Below are 23,866 nucleotides of genomic sequence, written 5' to 3' on the forward strand. Positions count from 1 at the left end.
GATAATGAGAATGTTTCTATCGCTAAAGACAATGATTTTGATAGAGAAGTTGAATAAATTGGAAAGGTAGATGTGTTTGATGAGTTCGAAGAATTTAAAGAGAAAAGAATTAGAGCCACAACACATAATAAAAAGACAAGGGAGAATCTAATGCACAATATTACTAATAGAATGCCCAATAGAAGAAGAAGAAGAATAGCAACCCCTATTGCACCAAGATAGGCAATGCAAAGAGAAACAAGGGTGACGACCATGGAAGGACTTAACCAAGCAAATTTGGACTCATACTGACTTGTGACTTCTTTAGAGAAGCATTCCTGTGGTGAGGAGCTTTCTCACTCCATTTGCCTCAATGATAACCTGGAAGAAACGAAGGTCCGAGTTGAGAAATTTATTGACTATGAGGATGCTGTAGATAATATATTCGCCATGTTGGAAGGTGGCACGAACGAGAGGGAAGAATTGCTACATGTGGTCAGTGATTTGGGTGTGGGCACTTATGTGGAGCAATTGGCTTCTCCTACCAGGATTGCAATAAAAAGACCTGCCATAGAAACCAATCATTTTCGGGATTTTGTTTTGGATAAAGAAGACGGCCAAGATGATCGACATATAAGCGTAATGAAAAGTGCTATAGAGCTTCATGCTGTTGAGAGTAATATAGCTGGAGCATGAAACAGTGATCACTGACTTCTCCAGAGGCTTGTTCACCGTGTTACGCTTAAGTTTGAGTGCAAGAAGTCACATGTTAATATTAGCTTTATTGGCCATGTGGGCCTATGGAAAAATCCCTAGTTGGGAACAATTTCCATATGGGAGTTGGAGTGATGTATGTAGCCCAACTTATGGAGTAGCTAATGACTCTCAGTTCTTGAGGCAACGGTCAAGGAATATGTTTTTGGAAGAGTGGGTTGTTCCTCTTAGTTTCCAAAATGTTGTTTCCTAGATAACCATGGTTGTAGGACTGGTGTAGGGTAGAAGGATTCATGATGCGCGACTATTATTTTTTGACAAAATGCTTGAAGAAAATGTGTGAGTAGAAGCATAGGCAAAGTTTGCAAGGCATTTGAGCAGAGGGGATATAATGAAACTATATTTGTTTTTGATCTTGGAACATTTGATGTTTCAGTGTTCAAGGTTGGAGATGATGTGTTCAAGGGTTCTTCTCTAGATGGAGGAGTTTATTTTGTACCTTCTGAAAGAAGTGTTTTTGGTTGTGGTTTGATGGGCGAGTTTGTGTCTGAGAAATTAGTAAGAGAAGATGTTTTTGACTTTGATTTGATTTGGAGAAGATTAATCTAGATTGTTCTCAAACAAAGTTTGGTGAAGCTAAAATCTTGCTTGCTAGTTGTATTAGGAGTTTAGAAATGGAATTAGGGATGTCACACTGCATGGCTGTACCGATTGGCCTTCACAGGGGAGATTGTTGGGAATGTGAAGCGCAACGGTCACATGACCATTCACATTTTCCCAACTCTTGGTCTCATAGCCGAATGTGATAGTATAAACGATTATGTACAGTCCATGTATGATGTAGATAGGATAACAATTAATAAAGAGTTTTTCCTTGCTTGAGAGTGGACATAAGTTTTATGGTGAAACACTATAAATTTGTGTCGTGTTTTTTGTTGTATTATTTTCTTTCTTTGTTTTGTGTTTATTATATGTTCTCTCTTTTCTTGTTTTAATTTAACACTCCTTCGATTTAAAATTTGAAACTGGAGAGTACAAGCAACACATTTGAAACTTGCTCCAACCGTATATTTAATATCAATTTTCAAAATTTAATAATCATGAATTATATTTCCTTTGTTCCTATATTCTTTAGTACTACCTAATCATCTCAGAGACAAGGTGGATTGTAATTTATTGATTGTAAGAATTCTGCTTTTGGTAAAGATGACAAATATTGTTCATTTTCATGACGGAATAAATATATGCTTACCATAAATGGTTGGAGAGCATTCATAAACTCTAATGTTGGGATTATATGTTCTAATTATAAAATATAAACAATTTATCATTACTCGCCTATGATTTAATACAAGAAAGAATGCGAAATCTAGGAGAGATCATCAAATTCAATCGATGACAAAATCCAATTATTTTTTAATAATGCCAGCCTATAGATATACTTGCTCCATCTTATGTTTCAATAAAGTTCTTTTCCTTTTAACATTAATGCCAACTCAATTTACAGTATTATACTCCAATTGCAACAATAATATTTTTTTAGCAGACTTATTATAAGTTTTGACATATATTGTATACATAACGTTAAACAAAAAAATCAGTGAAGTCCATTCGAACACTGTAGGTATTTAATATGCTGGTAAGGTAGAAGCGGAATGTTCGATATATGCAACAGCTATATGATATTGAGTAAGAGACAAAAGTTTTCAGGCGTGGGTACCTTCTCAAAATGATGTTTCATCGATTATATTTTGGCTAAGAAGATTATTACATCTTTGCTGTTCTGGAGAGGGGTGTAGAGCTCAGCTCAGCCATGGTTCCTCACGCTCTTCTTGTTGCTTTTCCTTTACAGGGTCACATTAATCCCATGATGCAGCTCGCCTGGAAGCTCATCTCTCATGAATTCCTTGTCACTTTCCTCAACTCCGACAGTAATCATAACCGCATACTCAAAGCCAACACTCCAAATTCTTTGCATGATAACATCCGAATGATATCTGTTCCCTTTGAATTCCCTATTATGGATACTCTGGAAGGCATTGCAAATGGCATGGAGGCGTTGGGAAAGGACATGGGGCCTTCTGTAATTGATAGAGTAGTTCGGGAAATAAATGCCAGAAATGAAGAAAACAAGCTCACCTGTATAATTGCAGACGCCTTGATGTGCTTTGGCTTACAGCCGGTGGCCATGCTCCATAAAATTCCCCTCGCCGCTTTCCACACTGCTCTCGCTTCATTTTTCACCATCTACTACTTTAGTCCCAGTCTGGTCTCGCTTGGCATCCTTGCTTCAGATGGTAACATATAATAATACACTTTCAATCTATTTTAGTTTCTATTTCATGATGCAAATGACAAATTAAAACCTTTTTTCATCTTTGTGGGTTTTGTGTTGAAGGAACTCCAAAGCAAGATAAAACAGTAAAATTTCATTCCTCCATGCCGGCGTTGCATTCGGGAGATCTTCCGTGGTTGTGGGCAGGCGAATACATGTTTAGAAAAGGGATTCGTATGGCAGAGGAAGTCAAACACATCAAATGGGTCCTTTTCAGTTCATTCTTAGAGATCGAAGCTTCATTAGTCGAAACGTTGTCCAAAGAAGTGGGAGTGTATCCAATAGGCCCTCTAATTCCTCCCGAGTTTCTCCATAGCAGGACAAGCACGAAGGTCCTCCCAAGCTTCTGGAAAAATGACACAGAATGTTTACAGTGGTTAGATAAACACTGTGCCCACTCTGTGATATACATATCTTTTGGAAGTATTACAGTTCTGAGTGAAAAGCAAGTGGAAGAGCTTGCTATGGGAATGGAGGCAACCCGGAGACCATTTCTGTGGGTTGTACGCCCCGATCTGATGAAAGGAAGCGAAGCTATTTTACCTGCAAATTTCTTGGAGCGTGTGAGAGATAGGGGTTGCATAGTTTCGTGGGCCCCACAGTTAGAGGTGTTATCTCATCCTTCCATAGCCTGTTTTGTGACTCACTGTGGATGGAACTCTGTGCAGGAAAGCATCACCATGGGCGTGCCCATGCTTTGTTGGCCTTATTTTGCAGACCAGTTTCTTAACCGCACGTATGTTATTGATGTGTGGAAATTGGGTTTGCCATTAAATGCGAATAGCGAAGGAATTATAGAGAAGGGAGAGTTTGTAAAAGGCGTAGAGATTTTGCTGGAATCGGAACAAGGCCTTGAAATAAGAGAGGAAGCTAGAAAATTGAAGATAATTGCTAGGGATTCAGTCAAGGACGGGGGCTCCTCATGGAATAATTTTAATCTATTTGTCACCACCATGAAGTGACAACCGAATGAATGACTTGCTTTTTGGAGCCATTGTTTTGTTTCAGGTCTTTCATTATCGTGCAGAGAGGGACCCTGTTTTGTTTCATTTTGTCTCGTGTCCTACTTCCACATAATAGGTTATGTCATCCATGCTGTTCCAAAAATGCTCTTTCTTGTTCAGCAACCTGTTGTAAAATCTAAACAATGTTGTGTTAAAGTCTATTTTATTAGAAATAGAACTTCACCATGTTTTCATTTTGCTAAACTCTTCAGGTAGATAGTGCAGGGTGTATTAATTAATAATACAATTGTGTTTTAATATTGTTGTTGGATTGAGTATTGTATATAGATATAGATGGTATAAAATAAAAATTTTTTATTTTATAAATAATATAATTCAATGATAAGGCATGGAGAAACTTTAAATTTCAATTTTATTCAGTAATTCGATTTTCAATTTTTTTTAATATCAGTAATAAATTAAATGTTAAAACTCTAATGTTGAAAGCATAATCTTATAAGTTGTAGCAATATTAGATTCATCAAATTATAATGCAATAAATCATTCATATGTTGTAAAATAAAAAAAATATAGTAATTAGATTTAAAAGTGATGCAAATGACTCTTTAAACTTAGGAGCTGACTGCCAGCACACATTTAGTTTTTTTGATTACGTCTAGTAGTAGATTTTAGTGAGTTAGACTGTTAGGTACCACGACAACATGGATTCTAAAAATAGAGAGTTAGAGTCTAATGAGGAGTAATTGTCTTTGAGAGAAATGAAAGGATATATTAGGTTGCAGATTTGTAACTTGAGGGAAGGAGGAGGATAGGAGAATTGGGCTTTTGAGTGATGAAAATATTTTCTCGGTTAATGGAAATATATCTTGTGTATTCTCTTTGCTATTTCTAAGTGCTCTTATTTGTACTCAATTAACCCTTGTTAATAACATTATCTATCTATTTCCTTCTATAGTTGTTTTTTGTGAGTAATAATAAAGAATCTTGAATGTTTCTCAAGTTTTTGTCTTTGTGTATTGGAAAAGTCAGATTTAGAAGTATGTGCTGAGCTAGGTGTTTGTATTAGTTTGATATCAGAGCAAATTTATCTTGAGCATGTGAGGCATTGTTATATATAGCAGTTCTTTTCTCTGTGTTTCTCCATTTCTTGTGAAGCCATCCCTTTATTTTTTATACATAGAATGCAAAATTTATGAAAATGATGAAAGATTGGTTGTGAAAGAGGAATGTTAGCAGCTTTGTTCAGTCCATGGAGGAGGATATATATGGGTTTTGGCCTTGGGTAGCAACTCATTATGTAATCTTTGTCATTGGTTTAAGCTTTATATTTCAAGTTTATCTATAGAGGTTGCTATTCTCAATAGTCTCCATTACTTGAAATTTAAGGTCTTGAATATCTCTGGTGACATGAGAACCCATAAAGTTGTATAGAGTTAAAGGAGTTTGAGTATAGCCAAATGGATGGGGAAGGAGAAAAAAAAATAGAGTAGAACCTTGAAAAATGTAATTAGCCTATGGAGTAAGGGAAAAATGACTATTTACATATTTAGACGAGGCCCCTAAGTGTCAAAGTTTTTATCACAATTTAGAAGACATCCCATGTCGAGAGAAACCATAAAATCAATGTTTAAGAAGAACAAGGGAGATGCAAATTTTATGAGAAATGTTTATCACCTATCTAAATGAATAATGTAGTGTTGTGATGAACTGCCTTATGGTAGAAGTGAGAGTTGATATGAAGCAAGGTGTATCTATATACTTGAGTTTTGGTTGTAAATTCAAATATTGAATGGTATCATGAAGTGGAAGAGATGATTAAGTTGGCTGTAAAGTTAAATATGTAATGGTATCATGACAAGTTCCAAGCTTCCAATCCTAAGAAATTCAAATATTCCTCAAAACTCCTCAAACTTTTCAATCCACCTATCCTAAAATCTCCACATTCTATAAAATCTCAAAAGTAGTCCATAGAAATGCAACAATCCTTATCCATGCAATCTTGCAATGCAATCTATTAACCCAGTCCTCATATTGTTCTCAAAATTAATAACATAATCCTCACATTATTTTTGGACCTATCCTTCCCACATCAATAACATTATCATTATTATCAATTAATCAATTTTTTATCATCTTGACTAGGGGAAAGATGATGCTTGTCTTTGCATTGTAGTGCATGCTTGGTTGCTTGATATTTTGTATTTTTATTTATTTTCATTTATCGTGGTCCGTACAATATACCATCACAACAACAACATGGTCTTCCATGTCCCAAATGACCTTTCCTTTTTATTGTCCATGCATTAGCTACATATCATCTTGGTTTGATATACATTGCTATATAAAATGAAGGCCGTTCTCCTCAAATCATCACAACTAATCACCATATTAAATTTATTGCATCTATCTCTTAGTTTTAATTTTCTTCCGCCATTTTTGAAATTTCATTTGACATATTTTTCACATGTCTTATTTCAAGAAATCACTCAAATAATTTTTGAATGGATAAGATCTCGAGGAGGCATCAATCATTCCACAAACTAAATTGTCATTTTTTTTCCTACTCAAGTGAGGCATATCATTGCTTTGTACATCGCTTCTATGTTTTACTTCTTAATTACTTTTATTTTCTTTAAAATAGTGTCACTTCAAATATCATCTTAATGAAGGGCAAAATGCAACATACACTAAAAGAATTCTCCTTATTATTGTATTGTTTATTTATTAATTATAATCATATCATTAATTAAGTATTATCATTAATGATCTATTATTATTAATAATCCACTATTATTAATTTTCTATTATCAGTAATTATCTATTAAAATTAATCATTTAATTAAATTATAGTTTGTTATTTAAGTAAAATGAGTTAATTATCCATTTACACAAACTAAACTTGATCCATAATTATCCTCTCATATCTTCTCCATTAGTTAATTCATTCTTTAAGTTAGCAACTTTTTCATTCAAATTATTTCACAAGCATTTGAAATAAAACTTCATATTTAATGTTTTGAATTCTATGCGTATGAATTCAAACTATTGATAATATTTAATTGCATTTTAGAATTATTAAGGTTAAATTTTTTAAAAACATAAGAGATGTGATTGTGTGTACAATCTCATAAAAAACATAATCACATGTTATTAGAAATTAGACTAGACATATTTTGAACAAAGAAACTAAACATGACAAAATATTAGATTAAAGAACGAATTAATAAATACAACATAATAATCATATCTTAGAATTATTAAGATTGGTAATTTATAATTTAAAAACATACAAAATGTGACTTGTGACTTGTGCAATCCTATTAAAAACATAATCAAATGCTATTAAAAATCAGACTAGACATATTTTGAAGAAAAAATATAGACACCACAAAATATTAAATTAATCTTGAGTTAAGAAATATATTTAAATAATTAAAAAATATTAAAATTATATATTAAAATATCTAACTCATATTTTATATATATATATATATTCAATCATTTTGATTGCCATGTCTATACATAGGAAACGTTTTATCGTAAAGATAAAACTTGATCGGCATAATGCAATAATCACTATGCATGCTACGAGACAGTCGAAAGGCTAGATGCGAAAAGTCGCTAAACGATATGGTCTAAGAGACAAAAGTTATCAGGCGAGGATCTCTTCGCAAAACGATGTTTTACCTATTATATTTTGGCTTCTTTGCTAACAAGAATATTACATCTGTGTTTCTCTCGAGTCAGGTGTACAACTAAGCTCAGCAATGGTTCCTCACGCGCTTCTCATTCCTTTTCCTGCACAGGGTCACATTAATCCTATGATGCAACTTGCCTGGAAGCTCGTCTCCCATGGATTCCTCCTCACTTTCCTCAACTCTGACAGTAGTCATAACAGCATACTCAAAGCCAACGCTCCAAATTCTTTACATGATAACATCCAAATGATATCCGTTCCCTTTGAATTCCCAGTTATGGATACTCTGGAAGGCATTGGAAATGGCATGGACGCAGTGGAAAAGTGCATGGGGCCTTCTGTTATTGATAGAGTAATTCAGGAAATAAATGCCAGGGAAGAAGAAAACAAGCTCACCTGTATAATTGCAGATGCCTGGATGTCCTTTGGTTTACACCCGCTAGCCACGCTTCACAAAGTTCCCCTCGCCGTTTTCCACACTGCTCCCGTTTCAATCTTCGCCATTCACTACTTCATTACCAATATGGTCTCACTTGGTGTCGTTTCTTCCGATGGTAATATATAATCATCCACTTTCAATTGATTTTAGTTTTTCTTTTATGATTCAAACAACATTTAAATAGCTTTTCCATCCTTGTGGATTTTGTTGTGAAGGAATTCCAAAGCAAGATCAGAAAACAAAATATCTTCCCTCCATGCCGCCGCTGCGTTCTGGAGATCTTCCGTGGTTGTGGGGAGGCGAATACTTTTTTCGGAAAGGTACTCGCATGGCACAAGAAATCAAGCACATTAAATGGATCCTTTTCAATTCTTTCTTAGAGATCGAAGCTCCAGTAGTCGAAACGTTGTCCAAAGAAGTGGGCGTGTATCCAATAGGCCCTCTAATTCCTCCTGAGTTTCTCCATAGTACGGCGAGCACGAAGGTCCTGCCAAGCTTACGGAAACATGAGACGGAATGCTTACAATGGCTAGATAAACAGTGTACCCACTCTGTGATCTACATATCCTTTGGAAGTACTGGAATTATGAGTGAAAAGCAAGTGGAAGAGCTTGCGCTGGGATTAGATGCCACACAGAGACCATTTCTGTGGGTTGTGCGCTCCGATCTGATGAAAGGAAGCGAAGCTATTTTACCTGCTGGTTTCTTGGAGCGAGTGAGAGATAGAGGTTGCATAGTTTCCTGGGCGCCACAGTTAGAGGTGTTATCTCATCCTTCCTTAGCCTGTTTTGTGACTCACTGTGGGTGGAACTCTGTGCAGGAAAGCATCACCATGGGCGTGCCTATGCTTTGTTGGCCTTATTTTGCAGACCAGTTTATTAACCGAACGTATGTTGTGGATGTGTGGAAGTTGGGTTTGCCGTTGGATGCGAATAGCCAAGGAATTCGAGAGAAGGAAGAATTTTTGAAAGGTGTAGAGATTTTACTGGAATCGGAACAAGGCCTTGAGATAAGAGAGGAAGCGAGAAAATTGAAAGGAATTGCTAGGGATACAATCAAGGACGGGGGCTCTTCATGGAATAACTTTAATCTCTTTTTGACTGCCATGAAGAGACAACCAAATGAATGACTTGCTTTCTGGAGCGATTGCTTTGTTTTACTTAGCTCGTTTATCCTGCAGAAAGGAATGCTTTTATCCTGAGCAGGACTTCTCGTCTCCAACTTCGACATAGGTTATGTCGAACCAAAACAATGTTGTGTTAAAAATGGACTTTAATTAGTAAGTATGCTTTCATTTTGCTAACTCTTCATGAAGGATGTTAACGCCGTGCAATTTCATCATAGTTGATGTTGTTACTGTATCAATTAATGATCTCGATATGTTTTGGGTATCATTGCTGAATTGAGTTTTTTATATAGAATGTTAGAGAGTATAATTTAATTTTTTTTTTAATAATATAATGTTGGATTCATTAATATTATTTTATTAATTTTTTTAAAGGTTGGATATTATTGATTTCTTTTTTGTTAGGGAATGTATTGTAATCATTGTTTGTTATTGAATAGGATATTGGGAGTTCTTTCGAGCCTAGCTTTACTTCAAAAACTTTTCTTGAGGTGTGTGCGAGTGTGTTTGTTGGTGTGTGGGTCAAGAGGTGAAGATTCTTTCTCTTGTGCCAACTTCTATTCTATCTCTGTTATTATTCCTTTTCTAAATTGTTTTTATGATTAATTAAAGCCGGATAGGTTCAAACCTATCTCACTATAATCCTACTAAATTTTTGTGAGTGTGTTTGTTGGGGTGTGTGTGTGTGTGTGTGTGTGCATGTTTTTTTTTTTTTTTGGGGGGGGGAAGGGTTGGGGGGGAAGACAAGTGAGAATTTTTCTTGTGTCAACTTTTGTTCTCTCTCTGTCATTATTCCTTTTCTAAAGTGTTGTTTATATGCTATAATCATATTAATTTTTTTGTAAATAAATTTCTATAAAATTCTCCTTCTAGAGTTAATATGGAATAGTTACATGTTTTTTTTTTACATGTTTTATTATTATGTTTAGTGTTATATAGAAATAATAATGAGTTTTTTGAGATATTTTCTCTTAAAAGAAAACAAAGAAATGAGTTTTTGGGATATTTTCTCTTAAAAGAAAACATATAAATTTTGGTGCCTTTTGTTTAGGCCGTTATATTATTGATGGTCAATGTAGATAAAGTCCTTTCTATTTCTAAGTATTGGATGAAAATTTCATGAAACTGCCCATTCAATGACAATACTTAAAGGATTTTCTTTCTTGGTGTAATATGATCTTAAAGTGTGTACTACTCTTGTCCCTTTATGTTCTTCTATTTAATAATGATTATTTTATGATTATCATGAAGTGTTTTGTTTCCTTCAAATCTTATTTTGACTTTATGTTGTGTGGTCTTACTCCTATTCCATGTTTATTTGTTTTGTTGTATCCCTGATTTATAAATCAAAATATATAATTTAACTTATTAATCTTCCCATATGAGTTATGCACCTCTAACTAAAACCAATATTTTTAATTAAGAAATAAGGCCAATATTTTTGTGAAGTAAAGGGGGGAAGGACCCCAACCCATACAATTCAACACTTAAATAACCATTCAACCAAAAAATAGGCTTGGAGAGCAAGCCCCATAATAAAAGAGTTTTAACCAAATAACCATGAGAAAATATAAGCGTACTAGTCTAAAGAGCAAGAGCCAAACCAAAATAAAGCAGCAGAGGATCTAGAACTAAGAACAACTAAAGAAAATATAGGAGCACTAAACAAAATAGCCCCAACCATCTAAAATATCTTTACATCCTCCTCCTAAAAGAGAAAGTTGCAGTTATTTTGTGCCTTTGACCTTCCAACATCATTTAAGCCTATCATTTCTTTCTCTTCTAAATTCTCTTAGAAATAGTCACAACTTGCATAACACAATTTTGCATAAGGAATTGACATATCTTTATCAAGTCTTGTATATTGCCCTCTAACTTCCATATCCAGTTCCTATTTATTTCACACCCCAGACAATTCTGAGGTGTCTCCAAGTTCTCAACTCTCACACTAAGGTCTTCCATCTCCTTAGTGATCCTTTGCCAAACATGTTGCTCCTTAGGTTCTCCTTCAACATCCAGGGCCTCATCTTCAACGTAATCCTTAATGTTGTTCAGTCCTTGATCATTATGAGCATTAGATGAGCTTGAGGAAGTAATTGAGAGGGACATTTGTGGTATAAATGAAGTTTATTAAGGTTGCATAGAAGGCGTTAAAAGGGTGTAAAACCATGGTAAAGGTTGCTAGCTGCTACCATTGTGCTCGATGTTGGAATGTAGAATCTAGTATGTTGGGCATCTAAATTGTTTAGATTGAGGGAAATGCACTTAACATGTGTAATGCCAAACCCATGCCTCTCCATATGAGATATTGTGCTATTTAAGATGAATATTAAATCCACACATGGAGAGGAAAATTTGAAGGTTTCACATTGGGGTAGCATTTTGGGTCCATAATATTAGAGCATAGTCCCAAACATGTAAGACGAGTTTGAAGATTGTAAATGTTTGGCGATATTTATTGAATGAAGTAGAAGAAAAGGTGTGATGATAAAAGCATATAAAAGGAAACACTTTGCCAAAATAGTGCTAGTAATAGAAGAAACATTCTAGTTGTTGGAGGTCATTTTATAGGTTTTGATTATTGTTCCAAATAATAGCTACTTAAGTCATTTTATAATTTGATTAAACATGAATTCTAGAGGACTTTTATAAGGGAATGTTAAAGAAACTATTAAAATTAGAGGTGAATTGGAAGGTTCAAATTTAATCCAATTTAATTTCCTAGCATTTCATGATCCATTCCTCAATCTCAGAGGGTGAAAAAGGAGTGTAGAGGTATTGTTTAATCATATAATTTATAAATTTATTCTCCAAATTTTTAGAGAAATTATTGGGAGTAAAAATATTGTTATTCATGGAAAAGATGGTTTGTAAGAATTGCTTTTTGTGTTAATTGGGTTTTGAAAGAGTGTAGTATTTCCTTTAATGCTACGTTCAAAGGGGAAGAATTTATAGAGATTTCAATGGAAGGTCATTTGAATTTGATACCTACTCTTTTCTTTTAATTATGAGTACACATATCAAATGTTCTTTGTATTCTTGGAGCCATTTATGTTTTGAAGATTCACATCCTTGTGCTATTGAGGAGCCAAATAAGACATTAAATGAATAGAGTGTAACTAGATATGATTGGAGGTTGGAGAAAATGGAGGCACGTGACTTTTTATAATCCCAAGATAGCTTCTCACTTGGGGGTGATTCATGCACAAGAAACACATTATTTTCTCATTTGTGTCCCTAAACAAAAGAGGGGGCTTGACAATATTTTTGTCCCTTGAAAGAACAAGGTGGTTTAGGCTTTTCTTGTGGGTTCACTTGGTGTATTCATGTTTGGTTGGTGTTTTGTACATCAAAGGAGAGAGTGTTTTGACAACACTAGAGGAGAGATTTGATGCACTCAAAGGAGATGTAGGTTCTTGGAGGAGAGTTGTTATCTCATGTGCAACACTAGAGGAGGCATTAGACAAACTTGGAGAAGATGTGCAATTTCTGGGGAAAGGTGTCTCATTGTGTAAGGAAGTTGGTCACTTAATCCTCTCTCATCTTGTGTAGATGGTTGTAGGTTATACATTCAGGAGATGCACTGATGAGGTCAGTTTGATGTTTCCTAGGTGAATGACGAGGATTGGTGAAGCTGCTTCATCAAAGTCTCTATAAGGGTCGCTATGATCAACCCATGCAATGTCGCATCCTTTATTTGGATTAATATTATAAGTGGGGGAATGTCGGAGAATATTACATTATTCTTGGTTTGATTAAAATTAATATAATTGGGTTAGTTAGTTTTTTGGAAGTTATTCCCATAGGTAGTTTTCATAGGAAAAAATAAGGCTATAGAAAGCCATGACAATGTAACAAATTATTATCTAAAAACAATTGGTACATTGTTTCTATGTTTTATAATTTTTGTAATAATGGCTTTTATCAAATTTCTCTACCATTTTTAACAATATCTCCTTAATTTATCTTCTCTATATATAATATAGGGTATACATTATTCCATATTAGTATGTTTTAAATATACTAAAGAAATTAAGGCAATCTTAAAAAAAGTTTGAATTATTCAATTATTATTAAATCTATGTATTATTTTATAATTGACCCAGTAATTATCTGATTATTATACATTCTATGTATTATTTGATGATTCACTTAGCATCCTTTATTGAGTTCAAGTTATTCTCTACTAAAAGACCTTTATAATAATGTTTAGTGAAATGTTTAATAATAAAATCAATATATTCTAGGTATGTGAGTCAACTAAAGTTGACTAAGATTGAAATTAAAAATGATTTGTATAAAAATTAAAATATATAAATACACTTTTAACTTCAATTGATGTGATGCTGTGATAGAATACTCATATCTAAGATCTAAAATTACATTCTAGATTAGAGAGAAGATATAAATTATAGTTAAATTATGTGTTTAGGATACATTGTGTCAACAATCTTATTAATAGATACAACCATATACATATTTGTTCATGATTTTAATATAAGAATAATAACTATTTTCAAGAACTTACAAATCTTATTTGTATAATGATATATAAAGAAAGAAAAAAAGGCATGACACTAGGAGCATCATTGGGCTTTCTATATAAGGATTGTTTTTTAAGACTTCCTTCAATAGCAGTTAAGTCTAAGTTAATACTGACAATGAAATTGATGTGATGTGATAATCTATGTTGTTGAGCTAGCTATTGAACTTTATTAAAGCTTGATGCAAATTGATGAGGGATTGTGTTAGATAAGTTATTTAGTGTTATTTTGATGATTAGTGTCAATTGTTGATTGTTGATGGATGATTATTATTGATTGCTAATGTTAATTATAAATCACAATTGATGACTAATTCATGCAAAAAGATGAATGTGTTTTTTGCCCTTTTGATGTTTTGTTATTCCATTATGTGATGATGCACAAGTGTTTTAGGATGACATCTTTATACACATCTCTCTCTCTCTCTCTGTATATATATATATATATATATATATATATATATATATATATATATATATATATATATATATATCAAAATTTTGATACCCATGTTGATAGATAATAAACATATCTAAAAATAGCTAGCCTTGATTATTTGAAATTTAGAAACATAAAAGATGTGATTATGTCTACAATCATAAGTTAATAAAAATTAGATTAAGTATATTTTAAATAAAAGAAACAAAATATTCAATTGAATCTCAAATCAATAAATGTATCAAAATAACTAGAATAAATTAAATAACTAAAGATAAAACTATATACATTTATCTGTGATATTATATTAGTATAAAATTCTCAAATCTTTCTGTCTTTTGCATTCAAATATTCCGATTGCCATATCTATAGAAACTTGGAAAACACGTCGAATTTATTGTGCAACATTAAAGATTGGCTAGGCTATGCCCTTTAACAGTACATAGAGGCAAAGTTTAAGAAAACTAATATATAGCTGAACTCGGTGGGGCCGCTGCAGCTGGTTATCACAATGTTCAAACGTTATTGCAGAGAGTGTTTTATGGCGGATGTGATAATGCGTAACGCAATGTTCACTATGTCTTTAAGGAAGAGTCGAAAAACTAGACAGTGCGATCGAACTATACGATATTAACTAAGAGGCAAAAGTTTTCAGGCATGGGTCCTCCTCAAAAATGATGTTTCATCCATTATATTTTTTATAATGAAGATTTTCTATCATTCACAAAGTTATTTTACTTAACCATTATATTTTGGCTTGTTTGCTGAGAAGAATAATAGATCTGTGTCGCTCTAGAGAGGGCTACAGAGCTAAGCTATGGCTCCCCACGCTCTTCTCATTCCTCTTCCTGCACAGGGTCACGTTAACCCCATGATGCAGCTCGCCTGGAAGCTTGTCTCTCATGGATTCTTCGTCACTTTCCTCAACTCCGACAGCAATCATAACCGCATACTCACAGCCAACACTCCAAATTCCTTCTTTGATAACATCCGAATGATATCCGTTCCCGTTGAAATCCCGCCTATTGATACTCTGAAAGGCATTAATGAAAATGGAATTGAGGCGTTGGCAAAGGACATGGGGCCTTCTGTAATTGATAGAGTCATTAAGGAAATAAACGCCAGGGAAGAAGAAAACAAGGTCACCTGTATAATTGCAGACGTCTGGATGTGCTTTGGCTTGCAACCAGTAGCCACGCTCCATAAACTTCCCCTCGCCGCTTTTCACACTTCTCCTGTTTCACTCTTCGCCATGCGCTACTTAGTGCCCATCTGGTCTCGCTTGGCATCCTTCATTCTAATGGTAACATATAATCATACTCTTCCAATCGATTTTAGTTTTTATTCGATGATGCAAATGACATTTCAAAACATCTTTCATCTTTGTGGGTTTTATGTGAAGGAATTGCAAAGGAAGATTAAAAAATGAAATATCTTCCCTGCATGCCGGCGCTGCATTCTGGAGATCTTCCGTGGTTGTGGGCAGGCGAATACATGTTTCGGAAAGGGATTCGCATGGGAGAAGAAATCAAGGCCATCAAATGGGTCCTCTTCAATTCTTTCTTAGAGATTGAAGCTCCAGTAGTGGAAACGTTGTCGAAAGAAGTGGGCGTTTATCCAATAGGTCCTCTAATTCCTCCTGAGTTTCTCCATAGCAGGACAAGCACGAATGTCCTTCCAAGCTTCTGGAAGAATGACACAGATTGCTTACAGTGGTTAGATAAACAGTGTGCACACTCTGTGATTTACATATCTTTTGGAACTTTGGCAGGTCTGAGCGAAAAGCAATTGGAAGAGCTTGCTCTGGGAGTGGAGGCCACACGGAGACCATTTTTGTGGGTTGTGCGCTCCGATCTAATGAAAGGAAGCAAAGTTATTTTACCTGCTGGTTTCTTGGAGCGCGTGAGAGATAGAGGTTGCTTAGTTTCGTGGGTGCCACAGTTAGAGGTGTTATCTCATCCTTCCATAGCCTGTTTTGTGACTCACTGTGGATGGAACTCTGTACAGGAAAGCATCACCATGGGCGTGCCCATGCTTTGTTGGCCTCATTTTTCAGACCAATTTCTTAACCGCACGTATGTTGTGGACGTGTGGAAATTGGGTCTATCATTCAATGCGAATAGCCAAGGAATTATAGAGCAGGGGGAATTTGTGAAAAGTGTAGAGATTTTGCTGGAATCGGAACAAGGCCTGGAGATCAGAGAGGAAGCGAAAAAATTGAAGATAATTGCTAGGGATGCAGTCAAGGACGGGGGATCCTCATCGAATAACTTTAATCTATTTGTCACTGCCATGAAGCGACAACCGAATGAATGACTTGCTTTGTTTCATTTCTTTCGTTATCCTGCAGAAAGGGATCTGTTTTGTTTCATTGCGTCTTGTGTCCTACTTTCCACATAGGTTATGTCATCCATGCTGTTACAAAATGTTCTTTCTTGTTCAGCAACCTGTTGTAAAATCAAAACAATGTTGTGTTAAACGGTATTTTGCTAAAAATAGACCTTGACCATGGTTTCATTTTGCTGAACTCTTCATGTAGATAGTGAAGGGTGTATTAATTACTAATATAAATGTGTTTTTTAAAAATTTTTTGGTGGATTGAGTTTTGTATAGGTCCATTAATATATAAAATAAAATTATAATTCAATAAAATTATAATTCAATGATAAGATATGGAGAAATTTTAATTTTTTGTTTTATTTGGTAATTAGATTTTTTTATTTTTATAATTAAAACTAATAAATTAAATAGATTTTAATGTTGAAAGCATCATCCTACAAGATGTAGTAATATTAGGTTCATAAAATTAAAATGTAATAAATCATTCATATATTATAAAATAAAAAATATAGTAATTATGAACACACATATATCAAATGTTGTTTGTATTCTTGGAGTCATTTATGTTTTTGAAGATTCACATGTTTGTTTTATTTTAGAGTCAAATAAGATATCAAATGAATAAAGAATAACAAGATATCATTGGAGGATGGCGAAAATAAAGGAAGGAGATTTGTTATCATGTCGAGCTTACTTCTCACTTAGTGGTGATCCATGCATGAGAAGCACATCCTTTTCTCATTTGTGTCCCTAAAGAAAAGTGGGGATTGCATTATTTTTATCCTTTCAAGGACCAAGGGGGTTAGATTTTCTTGTGGGTTCACTTGGCATATTCACATTTGGTTGGTGTTTTGTACATTGGAGAAGGTATTGTTTCCACAACATTAGAGGAGGGATTCGACATAATTGAAGGAGATGTAGACTCTTAAAGGAGAGTTGTTTTATCATTGGTAGCACTAGAGGAGACATTAGACACACTTGGAAGAGATGTGAACTTTTGGAGGAAAGGTGACTCATTGTGCAAGAAGGTTGGAAACACTTAATATTCTCTCATGTTGTGCAAATGGTTGCAAGTTCTACAATAAAAAAGATTTCAATCAATGAGATTAGTTTGGTATTTTTTGGGTGAGCAAGGAGGATAGGTTAAGGTGCTTGGTCAAAGTCTCCAGAAGGGTTGTTGTGATCAACCCATAGAATGTTTTATCCTTTGTTGAGATTAATGTGAGGGGGAGGGGGGGAGGGGGGAGATGCAGGAGAATATTACGTATTCTTGGTTGGCTTAAATAATTAATAAAATTAGGTTGGTTAGTTTTTGAGAATTTATTCCTATAGGTAGTTTTTATAGGAAAAACCAAGGCTTTAAAAAGCCGTTACAATGTAACAAATTATTATCTAAAAAAAATTGATGCATTATTTCTATCTTTTACAATTTTGTTAATAATTTCTCGATTTGATTATCAAGTTGTGCTCTACCATCTTTTAAAAATATCTCTTCAATTTATCTATGGTTCTAAATTATACTCAATTTATCTTCTCTAGACTATTATACAATTTATGTATCACTATCATTTTATGATTGATACAATATATTTAATTGAATTCAAGTTATTCTCTACCAAAAGATCTACATAATAAATTTTAGTTAGTGTTTAGTGAAATGTTTTTAAAAAAAGTCAATATATTCAAGGTATATAAGTCAACTAAAGTGGACTAAGATTGAAATTAAAAAAGATTTGAAATTGAATTGAAATATATCAATATAATTTAAAATTTAATTGATGTAATGCTATGATAGAATGCTCATATTTAAGATCTAAAATTAGATTCTAGATTAGAGAGAAGAAATAAATTAAATCATAGCTAAATTATGTGTTTGGGATACATTGTGTAACAATTCTTATTTATAGGTACAACCTATCCATTTTTAATTTTATTTATTTTTAACACCATAATCATTATTTTCAAACATTCACAGCTTCTATTTATGCAACAATATATAAAGAAAGAAAGAAAAAAGTGGCAATAAGGAACAACATTGGGATTTCTATATAAGGTTTGTTTAAGACTTACTTGCACGTTGGTTGAGTCTTGAAACTAAGTTAACAATGATAAAAAGTTATAGAGTGGCAGTGAAATTGATGTGAAATTGATATGATGTGATAATGTATGTTGTTGAGCTAGCCATTGAATCTATATTAATGCTTGATGCAAATTGATGAAAAGTTGTGTTAGAAAAATTATTTAGTTTTATCTTTGATGATTGTTGATGGATGATTATTATTGATCACTAATGTTAATTATAAATCAAAAGTGATGGCTAATCCATGCAAAAAAGAGAAGTGTTCTTTGTCCTTTTGATGTTTTGTTATTCTCTTATGTGATGATGCACAAGTGTCTTAGGATGACATCTTTACTTACACAACTCTATATATATAAATTCAAAATTTCGATACCTATATTGATAAATAATGATCATATCTAAAAATTGTTAACCTTGATTATTTAAAATTTAGAAACTTAAAAGATGTGATTATGCCTACAATCCTACAAAAAAATAATCACAATTTATTAAAAATTAGACTAAATATATTTTAAATAAAAAATGACAAAATATTAAAATAAATCTCGAATCAATAGATATATCAAAATAACTAAAATAAATTAAATAAACATAAAACTATATATATCCACTTTTCTACTCTGATATTTTATCACAACTATCATTCTACGGTGAACCATAAAATTATTTCTTATTTATCTGTCCTTTTTCATTAAAATATTCCGATTGCCATATCTATACATAGCAAAGGATATAGTAACTTGGAAAGCACCTCGAATTTATTCTATTGCAACATCAAATAGTGGGTTTGGCTATTCCCTTTAACAATACCAAGAGGCAAAGTTTTAAAAAACAAGTTTTCAGGCACATGGGTCCCTTCTCAAAATGATGTTTAATCCATTATATTTTTTATAATGAAGATTTTCTGTCATCCACAAAAAAAACTTTTAAGTTATCCATTCTGTTTTGGCTTCTTTGCTGAGAAGAATAATAGATTTGTGTCGGTCTGGAGAGGGATACAGAACTAAGCTATGGCTCCCCACGCTCTTCTCATTCCTCTTCCTGCACAGGGTCACGTTAATCCCATGATGCAGCTCGCCTGGAAGCTCGTCTCCCATGGATTCCTCCTCACTTTCCTCAACTCCGACACCAATCATAACCGCATACTCACAGCCAACACTCCAAATTCCTTCATTCATGATAACATCCGAATGATATCCGTTCCCGTTGAAATCCCCCTAATGGATACTCCGGAAGGAATTGAAAATGGAATTGAGTTGTTGGCAAAGGACATGGGGCCTTCTGTAATTGATAGAGTCATTCAGGAAATAAACGCCAGGGAAGAAGAAAACAAGGTCACCTGTATAATTGCAGACGTCTGGATGTGCTTTGGCTTACAGGCGGTAGCCACGCTCCATGAACTTCCCCTCGCCGCTTTTCACACAGCTCTTGTTTCACTCTTCGCCATTCGCTACTTTAGTGCCCATCTGCTCTAGCTTGGCATCCTTCATTCTGATGGTAACATAAAATCATACTCTTTCAATCGATTTTAGCATTTATTTTTATGATGGAAACGACATTTAAAAACCTCTTTCATCTTTGTGGGTTTTATGTGAAGGAATTCCAAAGGAAAATAAAAAAACAAAATATCTCCCCTCCATGCCGGCGCTGCATTCTGGAGATCTTCCGTGGTTGTGGGCAGGCGAATACATGTTCCGGAAAGGGATTCGCATGGGAGAAGAAATCAAGCCCATCAAATGGGTCCTCTTCAATTCTTTCTTAGAGATTGAAGCTCCAGTTGTCGAAACGTTGTCTAAAGAAGTGGGCGTTTATCCAATAGGTCCTCTAATTCCTCCCGAGTTTCTCCATAGCAGGACGACCACGAAGGTTCTTCCAAGCTTCTGGAAAAATGATACAGGATGCTTACAGTGGCTACATAAACAGTGTGCAGACTCTGTGATCTACATATCTTTTGGAAGTTTGGCAGTTCTGAGTGAAAAACAATTGGAAGAGCTCGCTCTGGGAGTAGAGGCCACACGGAGACCATTTCTGTGGGTTGTGCGCTCCGATCTAATGAAAGGAAGCCAAGCTGTTTTACCTGCTGGTTTCTTGGATCGAGTGAGAGATAGAGGTTGCATAGTTTCGTGGGCGCCACAGTTAGAGGTGTTATCTCATCCTTCCATAGCCTGTTTTGTGACTCACTGTGGATGGAACTCTGTGCAGGAAAGCATCACCATGGGCGTGCCCATGCTTTGTTGGCCTTATTTTGCAGACCAGTTTCTTAACCGCACGTATGTTGTGGATGTGTGGAAATTGGGTCTGCCATTGAATGCGAATAGCCAAGGAATGATAGAGCAGGAAGAGTTTGTAAAAGGCGTAGAGATTTTGCTGGAATCGGAACAAGGCCTTGAAATAAGAGAGGGAGCTAGAAAATTGAAGATTATTGCTAGGGATGCAGTCAAGGACGGGGGATCCTCATCGAATAATTTTAATCTATTCGTTACCGCCATGAAGCGACAACTGAATGAATGATTTTCTTTTTGGAGCCATTATTTTGTTTCACTTCTTTTGTTATCCCGGAGAAAGGGATATGTTTTGTTTCATTTTGTCTCGTGTCCTACTTCCACATAAGGTATGTCATCCATGCTGTCACAAAACGTTCTTTCTCGTTTGGCAACTTGTGGTAAAATCAAAACAATATTGTGTTAACAGCTATTTTGCTAAAAATAGACCTTAACCATGTTTTAATTTTGCTAAACTCTTCATGTAGATAGTGAAGGGTGTATTAATTGATAATACAAATGTGTTTTTGGTTTTATTGGATTGAGTTTTGTATATGGACATTGATGATATAAAATAAAATGTTAATTCAATGATAAGGTTCGAAATTTTTTAAAAATTTGTTTTACTCATTACTTAGATTTTTTATTTAATTAATAGTAATAAATTAAATTTTTAATTTTTAATATTGAAGGTATTATTTTACAAGGTGTAGCAATATTAAATTCATAAAATTATAATGTAATAAACTATTCATATATTGTAAAATAAAAAAATATAGTAACTATATTTAAAAGTGATGTAAATGGACTCCTAAAACTCAGGCGCTGATCACCAACTAAATTTTTAGGAGGAGATTCTTTTAATTGTTTTTACTATGTTTAGTAGAAGATTTTAGTGGGTTAGACTATTAGAAATTGTGGCAACATGGATTCTATAATTAGAGAGTTAGAGCTTGATTAAGAGTAAGTGTCTTTGAGAGTAATGAGAGGAGATATTTAGGCTAGAGATTTGTAACGTGGGGGAAAGATGATGATAGAAGAATTGAGCTTTGAGGTATGAAAAATATTTTCTTGGTTAATAGAAATATTTCTCTTGCTATTTTCTAAGTTCTCTTATTTTTAGTTAATTAACCCTTTTGGATAACATTATCTATTTGTTTCCTTTTGTAGTTGTTTGTTGTGAGTAATAAAGAATCTTTAATGCTTCTTAAATTTATGTTTGTGTGTATTGGAAAAGTCATATTTGGAGGTTTGTGCTAAGGTGGGTGTTTGGATCAGTTTGGTATTAGGGCAATTTGCACAGTTTATGAAAATGATGAAAGATTGGTTGTGAAAGAGGAATGTGAGTAGATTTGTGCATTCCATTAAGGAGGACATAATACATGGGTTTTGGCATTAGGTAGTAGCTCATTGTGTCATCTTTGACATTGGTTTGAGATTTACATTTCAAGTTCATCTACAAAGATTTCTATTCTCAACATGCTCTATGGTATGAAATTTAAGGTCTTCAATGTTTCTTGTGATGTGAGAACGCATAAGGTTGTTTAGAGCTAGAGGAGTCCGAGGAAAACCACATAGTTGGGGAAGGAGAAAAAACATAACAAAGTAGAACACTGCAAAATGCAACTAGCCTATGTAGTAATGAAGAAATTACTAATTATAAATTTAGAGGAGGCCCATGAGTGTCAAAGTTGCTGCTACAACTTAGAAGACATCCCATGTCGAGAGAAACCATAAATTTAATGTTTAAGAAGAACAAGGGAGATGTAATTTTTGTGAGAAATATGTATCATTGATCTAAATGAATTATGTTGTGTTGTGATGAACCACTTTGTTCTAAAAGTGAGAGTTTAGAGGAAGCAAGGAGGAAGTGTAGCCATGTGCTTGAACTTTGGCTGTAAAGTCAAATATGGAATGATATCATGATGTGAAAAAGAAGATAACCAAATTGGAAGGAAGAGTAAGACAAAGGAAGAGAAAGAAGCTAACAAAGAAACAATAAAAAAGGAGTTACAAAAGTTAGAGATTGAGTTAAAAGAGTTATGGTGTCTAGTGGAGGAATGTGATTTATGGAACCATGAGCAAGAAAAGAAGGATAAATCTATAGCAAAGGTGTTGAAGAGTTATAAGAAGGTGAAAAAGAATGGTGAGAACAATTATTCACCTTGTGGGCAAGAGCCATTATTAGAGAGGAATTTCATTGAGTCAAGGATTAAATAATGAGTGGAACCATTAGAGTAGGAAAGATTAAATCCCTTGAATAGTTTGAAAAAATAGTAATGGATAAAAAACATTTGAATGAGATCTTCCAAGAGCATAAATAAATGAATGGGACAAAGCTAATTTTGATGGAGGTGTTGATTTGTGTTACCTAGAAGAAGAGGAATAAATTGAAGATTATAATGTAGAAAGAGAAGAATTGAAAGATGGCTATGAGAAGGAATGCATCCTATACAAGAGGATTGAATTGTCGTAGAAATGAAAGCAATCCACATTGGAGAGGAAGCTGCAATAGAGATAGTAGATCATAAGTGATGAATAATTCACACAATTTAAAGGAAAAAGCTCTTCATTCTTTTAATGTTTTGTTATTTTATTATAAGATGATGCACAAAGTGTGTCAAGATGACATCTTTATATACACAACTCTACACATAAAAATTCAAATTTTGATACGTATATTGATAAATAATGATTATATTTCAAATTTGCTAACCCTCGATTTTAAAATTTAGAAACACAAAGAATGTGATTATACCTACAATCCTATCGAAAAACATAATCACAAACTAATAAAAATTAGATTAAACATATTTTAAACCAAAAAGTAATAAAATATTAAATTAAATCCTAAATCTATATATAAATTTTTTTCCTAGTGTGATACACAACCATCATTCTACGTTGAACTATAAAATTCTCCCTTATTAGCCGTTAGGCTTGTTATG

The 23,866-nt window shown here is 33.9% G+C and overlaps 5 protein-coding genes across 5 annotated transcripts; all 5 read left to right on the forward strand.

Moving 5' to 3' along the window:
• Positions 1–2,506: 2,506 nt before the first annotated feature.
• Positions 2,507–3,990, forward strand: LOC131048219 (linamarin synthase 2-like). The gene is made up of 2 exons (XM_057982110.2): positions 2,507–2,990; positions 3,092–3,990. Exons 1-2 carry the CDS (start codon positions 2,507–2,509, stop codon positions 3,988–3,990), a joined length of 1,383 nt encoding a protein of 460 aa, XP_057838093.2.
• A 3,770-nt stretch (positions 3,991–7,760) lies between these two features.
• LOC131048218 (anthocyanidin 3-O-glucosyltransferase 7-like) lies at positions 7,761–9,258 on the forward strand. The gene is made up of 2 exons (XM_057982109.2): positions 7,761–8,244; positions 8,345–9,258. Exons 1-2 carry the CDS (start codon positions 7,761–7,763, stop codon positions 9,256–9,258), a joined length of 1,398 nt encoding a protein of 465 aa, XP_057838092.2.
• A 5,796-nt stretch (positions 9,259–15,054) lies between these two features.
• On the forward strand, positions 15,055–15,666 carry LOC131868269 (UDP-glycosyltransferase 85A2-like). Its single transcript, XM_059215614.1, has one exon. It carries the CDS (start codon positions 15,055–15,057, stop codon positions 15,664–15,666), a length of 612 nt encoding a protein of 203 aa, XP_059071597.1.
• On the forward strand, positions 15,663–16,553 carry LOC131868270 (UDP-glycosyltransferase 74E1-like). Its single transcript, XM_059215615.1, has one exon. It carries the CDS (start codon positions 15,663–15,665, stop codon positions 16,551–16,553), a length of 891 nt encoding a protein of 296 aa, XP_059071598.1.
• A 3,054-nt stretch (positions 16,554–19,607) lies between these two features.
• LOC131868278 (UDP-glycosyltransferase 74E1-like) lies at positions 19,608–21,330 on the forward strand. The gene is made up of 2 exons (XM_059215628.1): positions 19,608–20,154; positions 20,255–21,330. Exon 2 carries the CDS (start codon positions 20,296–20,298, stop codon positions 21,166–21,168), a length of 873 nt encoding a protein of 290 aa, XP_059071611.1. The 5' UTR covers positions 19,608–20,154; positions 20,255–20,295; the 3' UTR covers positions 21,169–21,330.
• Positions 21,331–23,866: the final 2,536 nt, after the last annotated feature.

Source organism: Cryptomeria japonica, unplaced genomic scaffold (assembly GCF_030272615.1).
Source record: "Cryptomeria japonica unplaced genomic scaffold, Sugi_1.0 HiC_scaffold_201, whole genome shotgun sequence".
Lineage (NCBI taxonomy): Eukaryota > Viridiplantae > Streptophyta > Pinopsida > Cupressales > Cupressaceae > Cryptomeria > Cryptomeria japonica.

Bases quoted from the DNA above. Each gene is read 5' to 3' on its own strand.
- LOC131868278 (XM_059215628.1), top strand. From the start codon at position 20,296: ATGCCGGCGCTGCATTCTGGAGATCTTCCGTGGTTGTGGGCAGGCGAA.
- LOC131868270 (XM_059215615.1), top strand. From the start codon at position 15,663: ATGAAATATCTTCCCTGCATGCCGGCGCTGCATTCTGGAGATCTTCCG.
- LOC131048218 (XM_057982109.2), top strand. From the start codon at position 7,761: ATGGTTCCTCACGCGCTTCTCATTCCTTTTCCTGCACAGGGTCACATT. The intron at 8,245-8,344 runs GTAATATATAAT...TTTGTTGTGAAG, and splicing joins TGGTGTCGTTTCTTCCGATG to GAATTCCAAAGCAAGATCAG.
- LOC131868269 (XM_059215614.1), top strand. From the start codon at position 15,055: ATGGCTCCCCACGCTCTTCTCATTCCTCTTCCTGCACAGGGTCACGTT.
- LOC131048219 (XM_057982110.2), top strand. From the start codon at position 2,507: ATGGTTCCTCACGCTCTTCTTGTTGCTTTTCCTTTACAGGGTCACATT. The intron at 2,991-3,091 runs GTAACATATAAT...TTTGTGTTGAAG, and splicing joins TGGCATCCTTGCTTCAGATG to GAACTCCAAAGCAAGATAAA.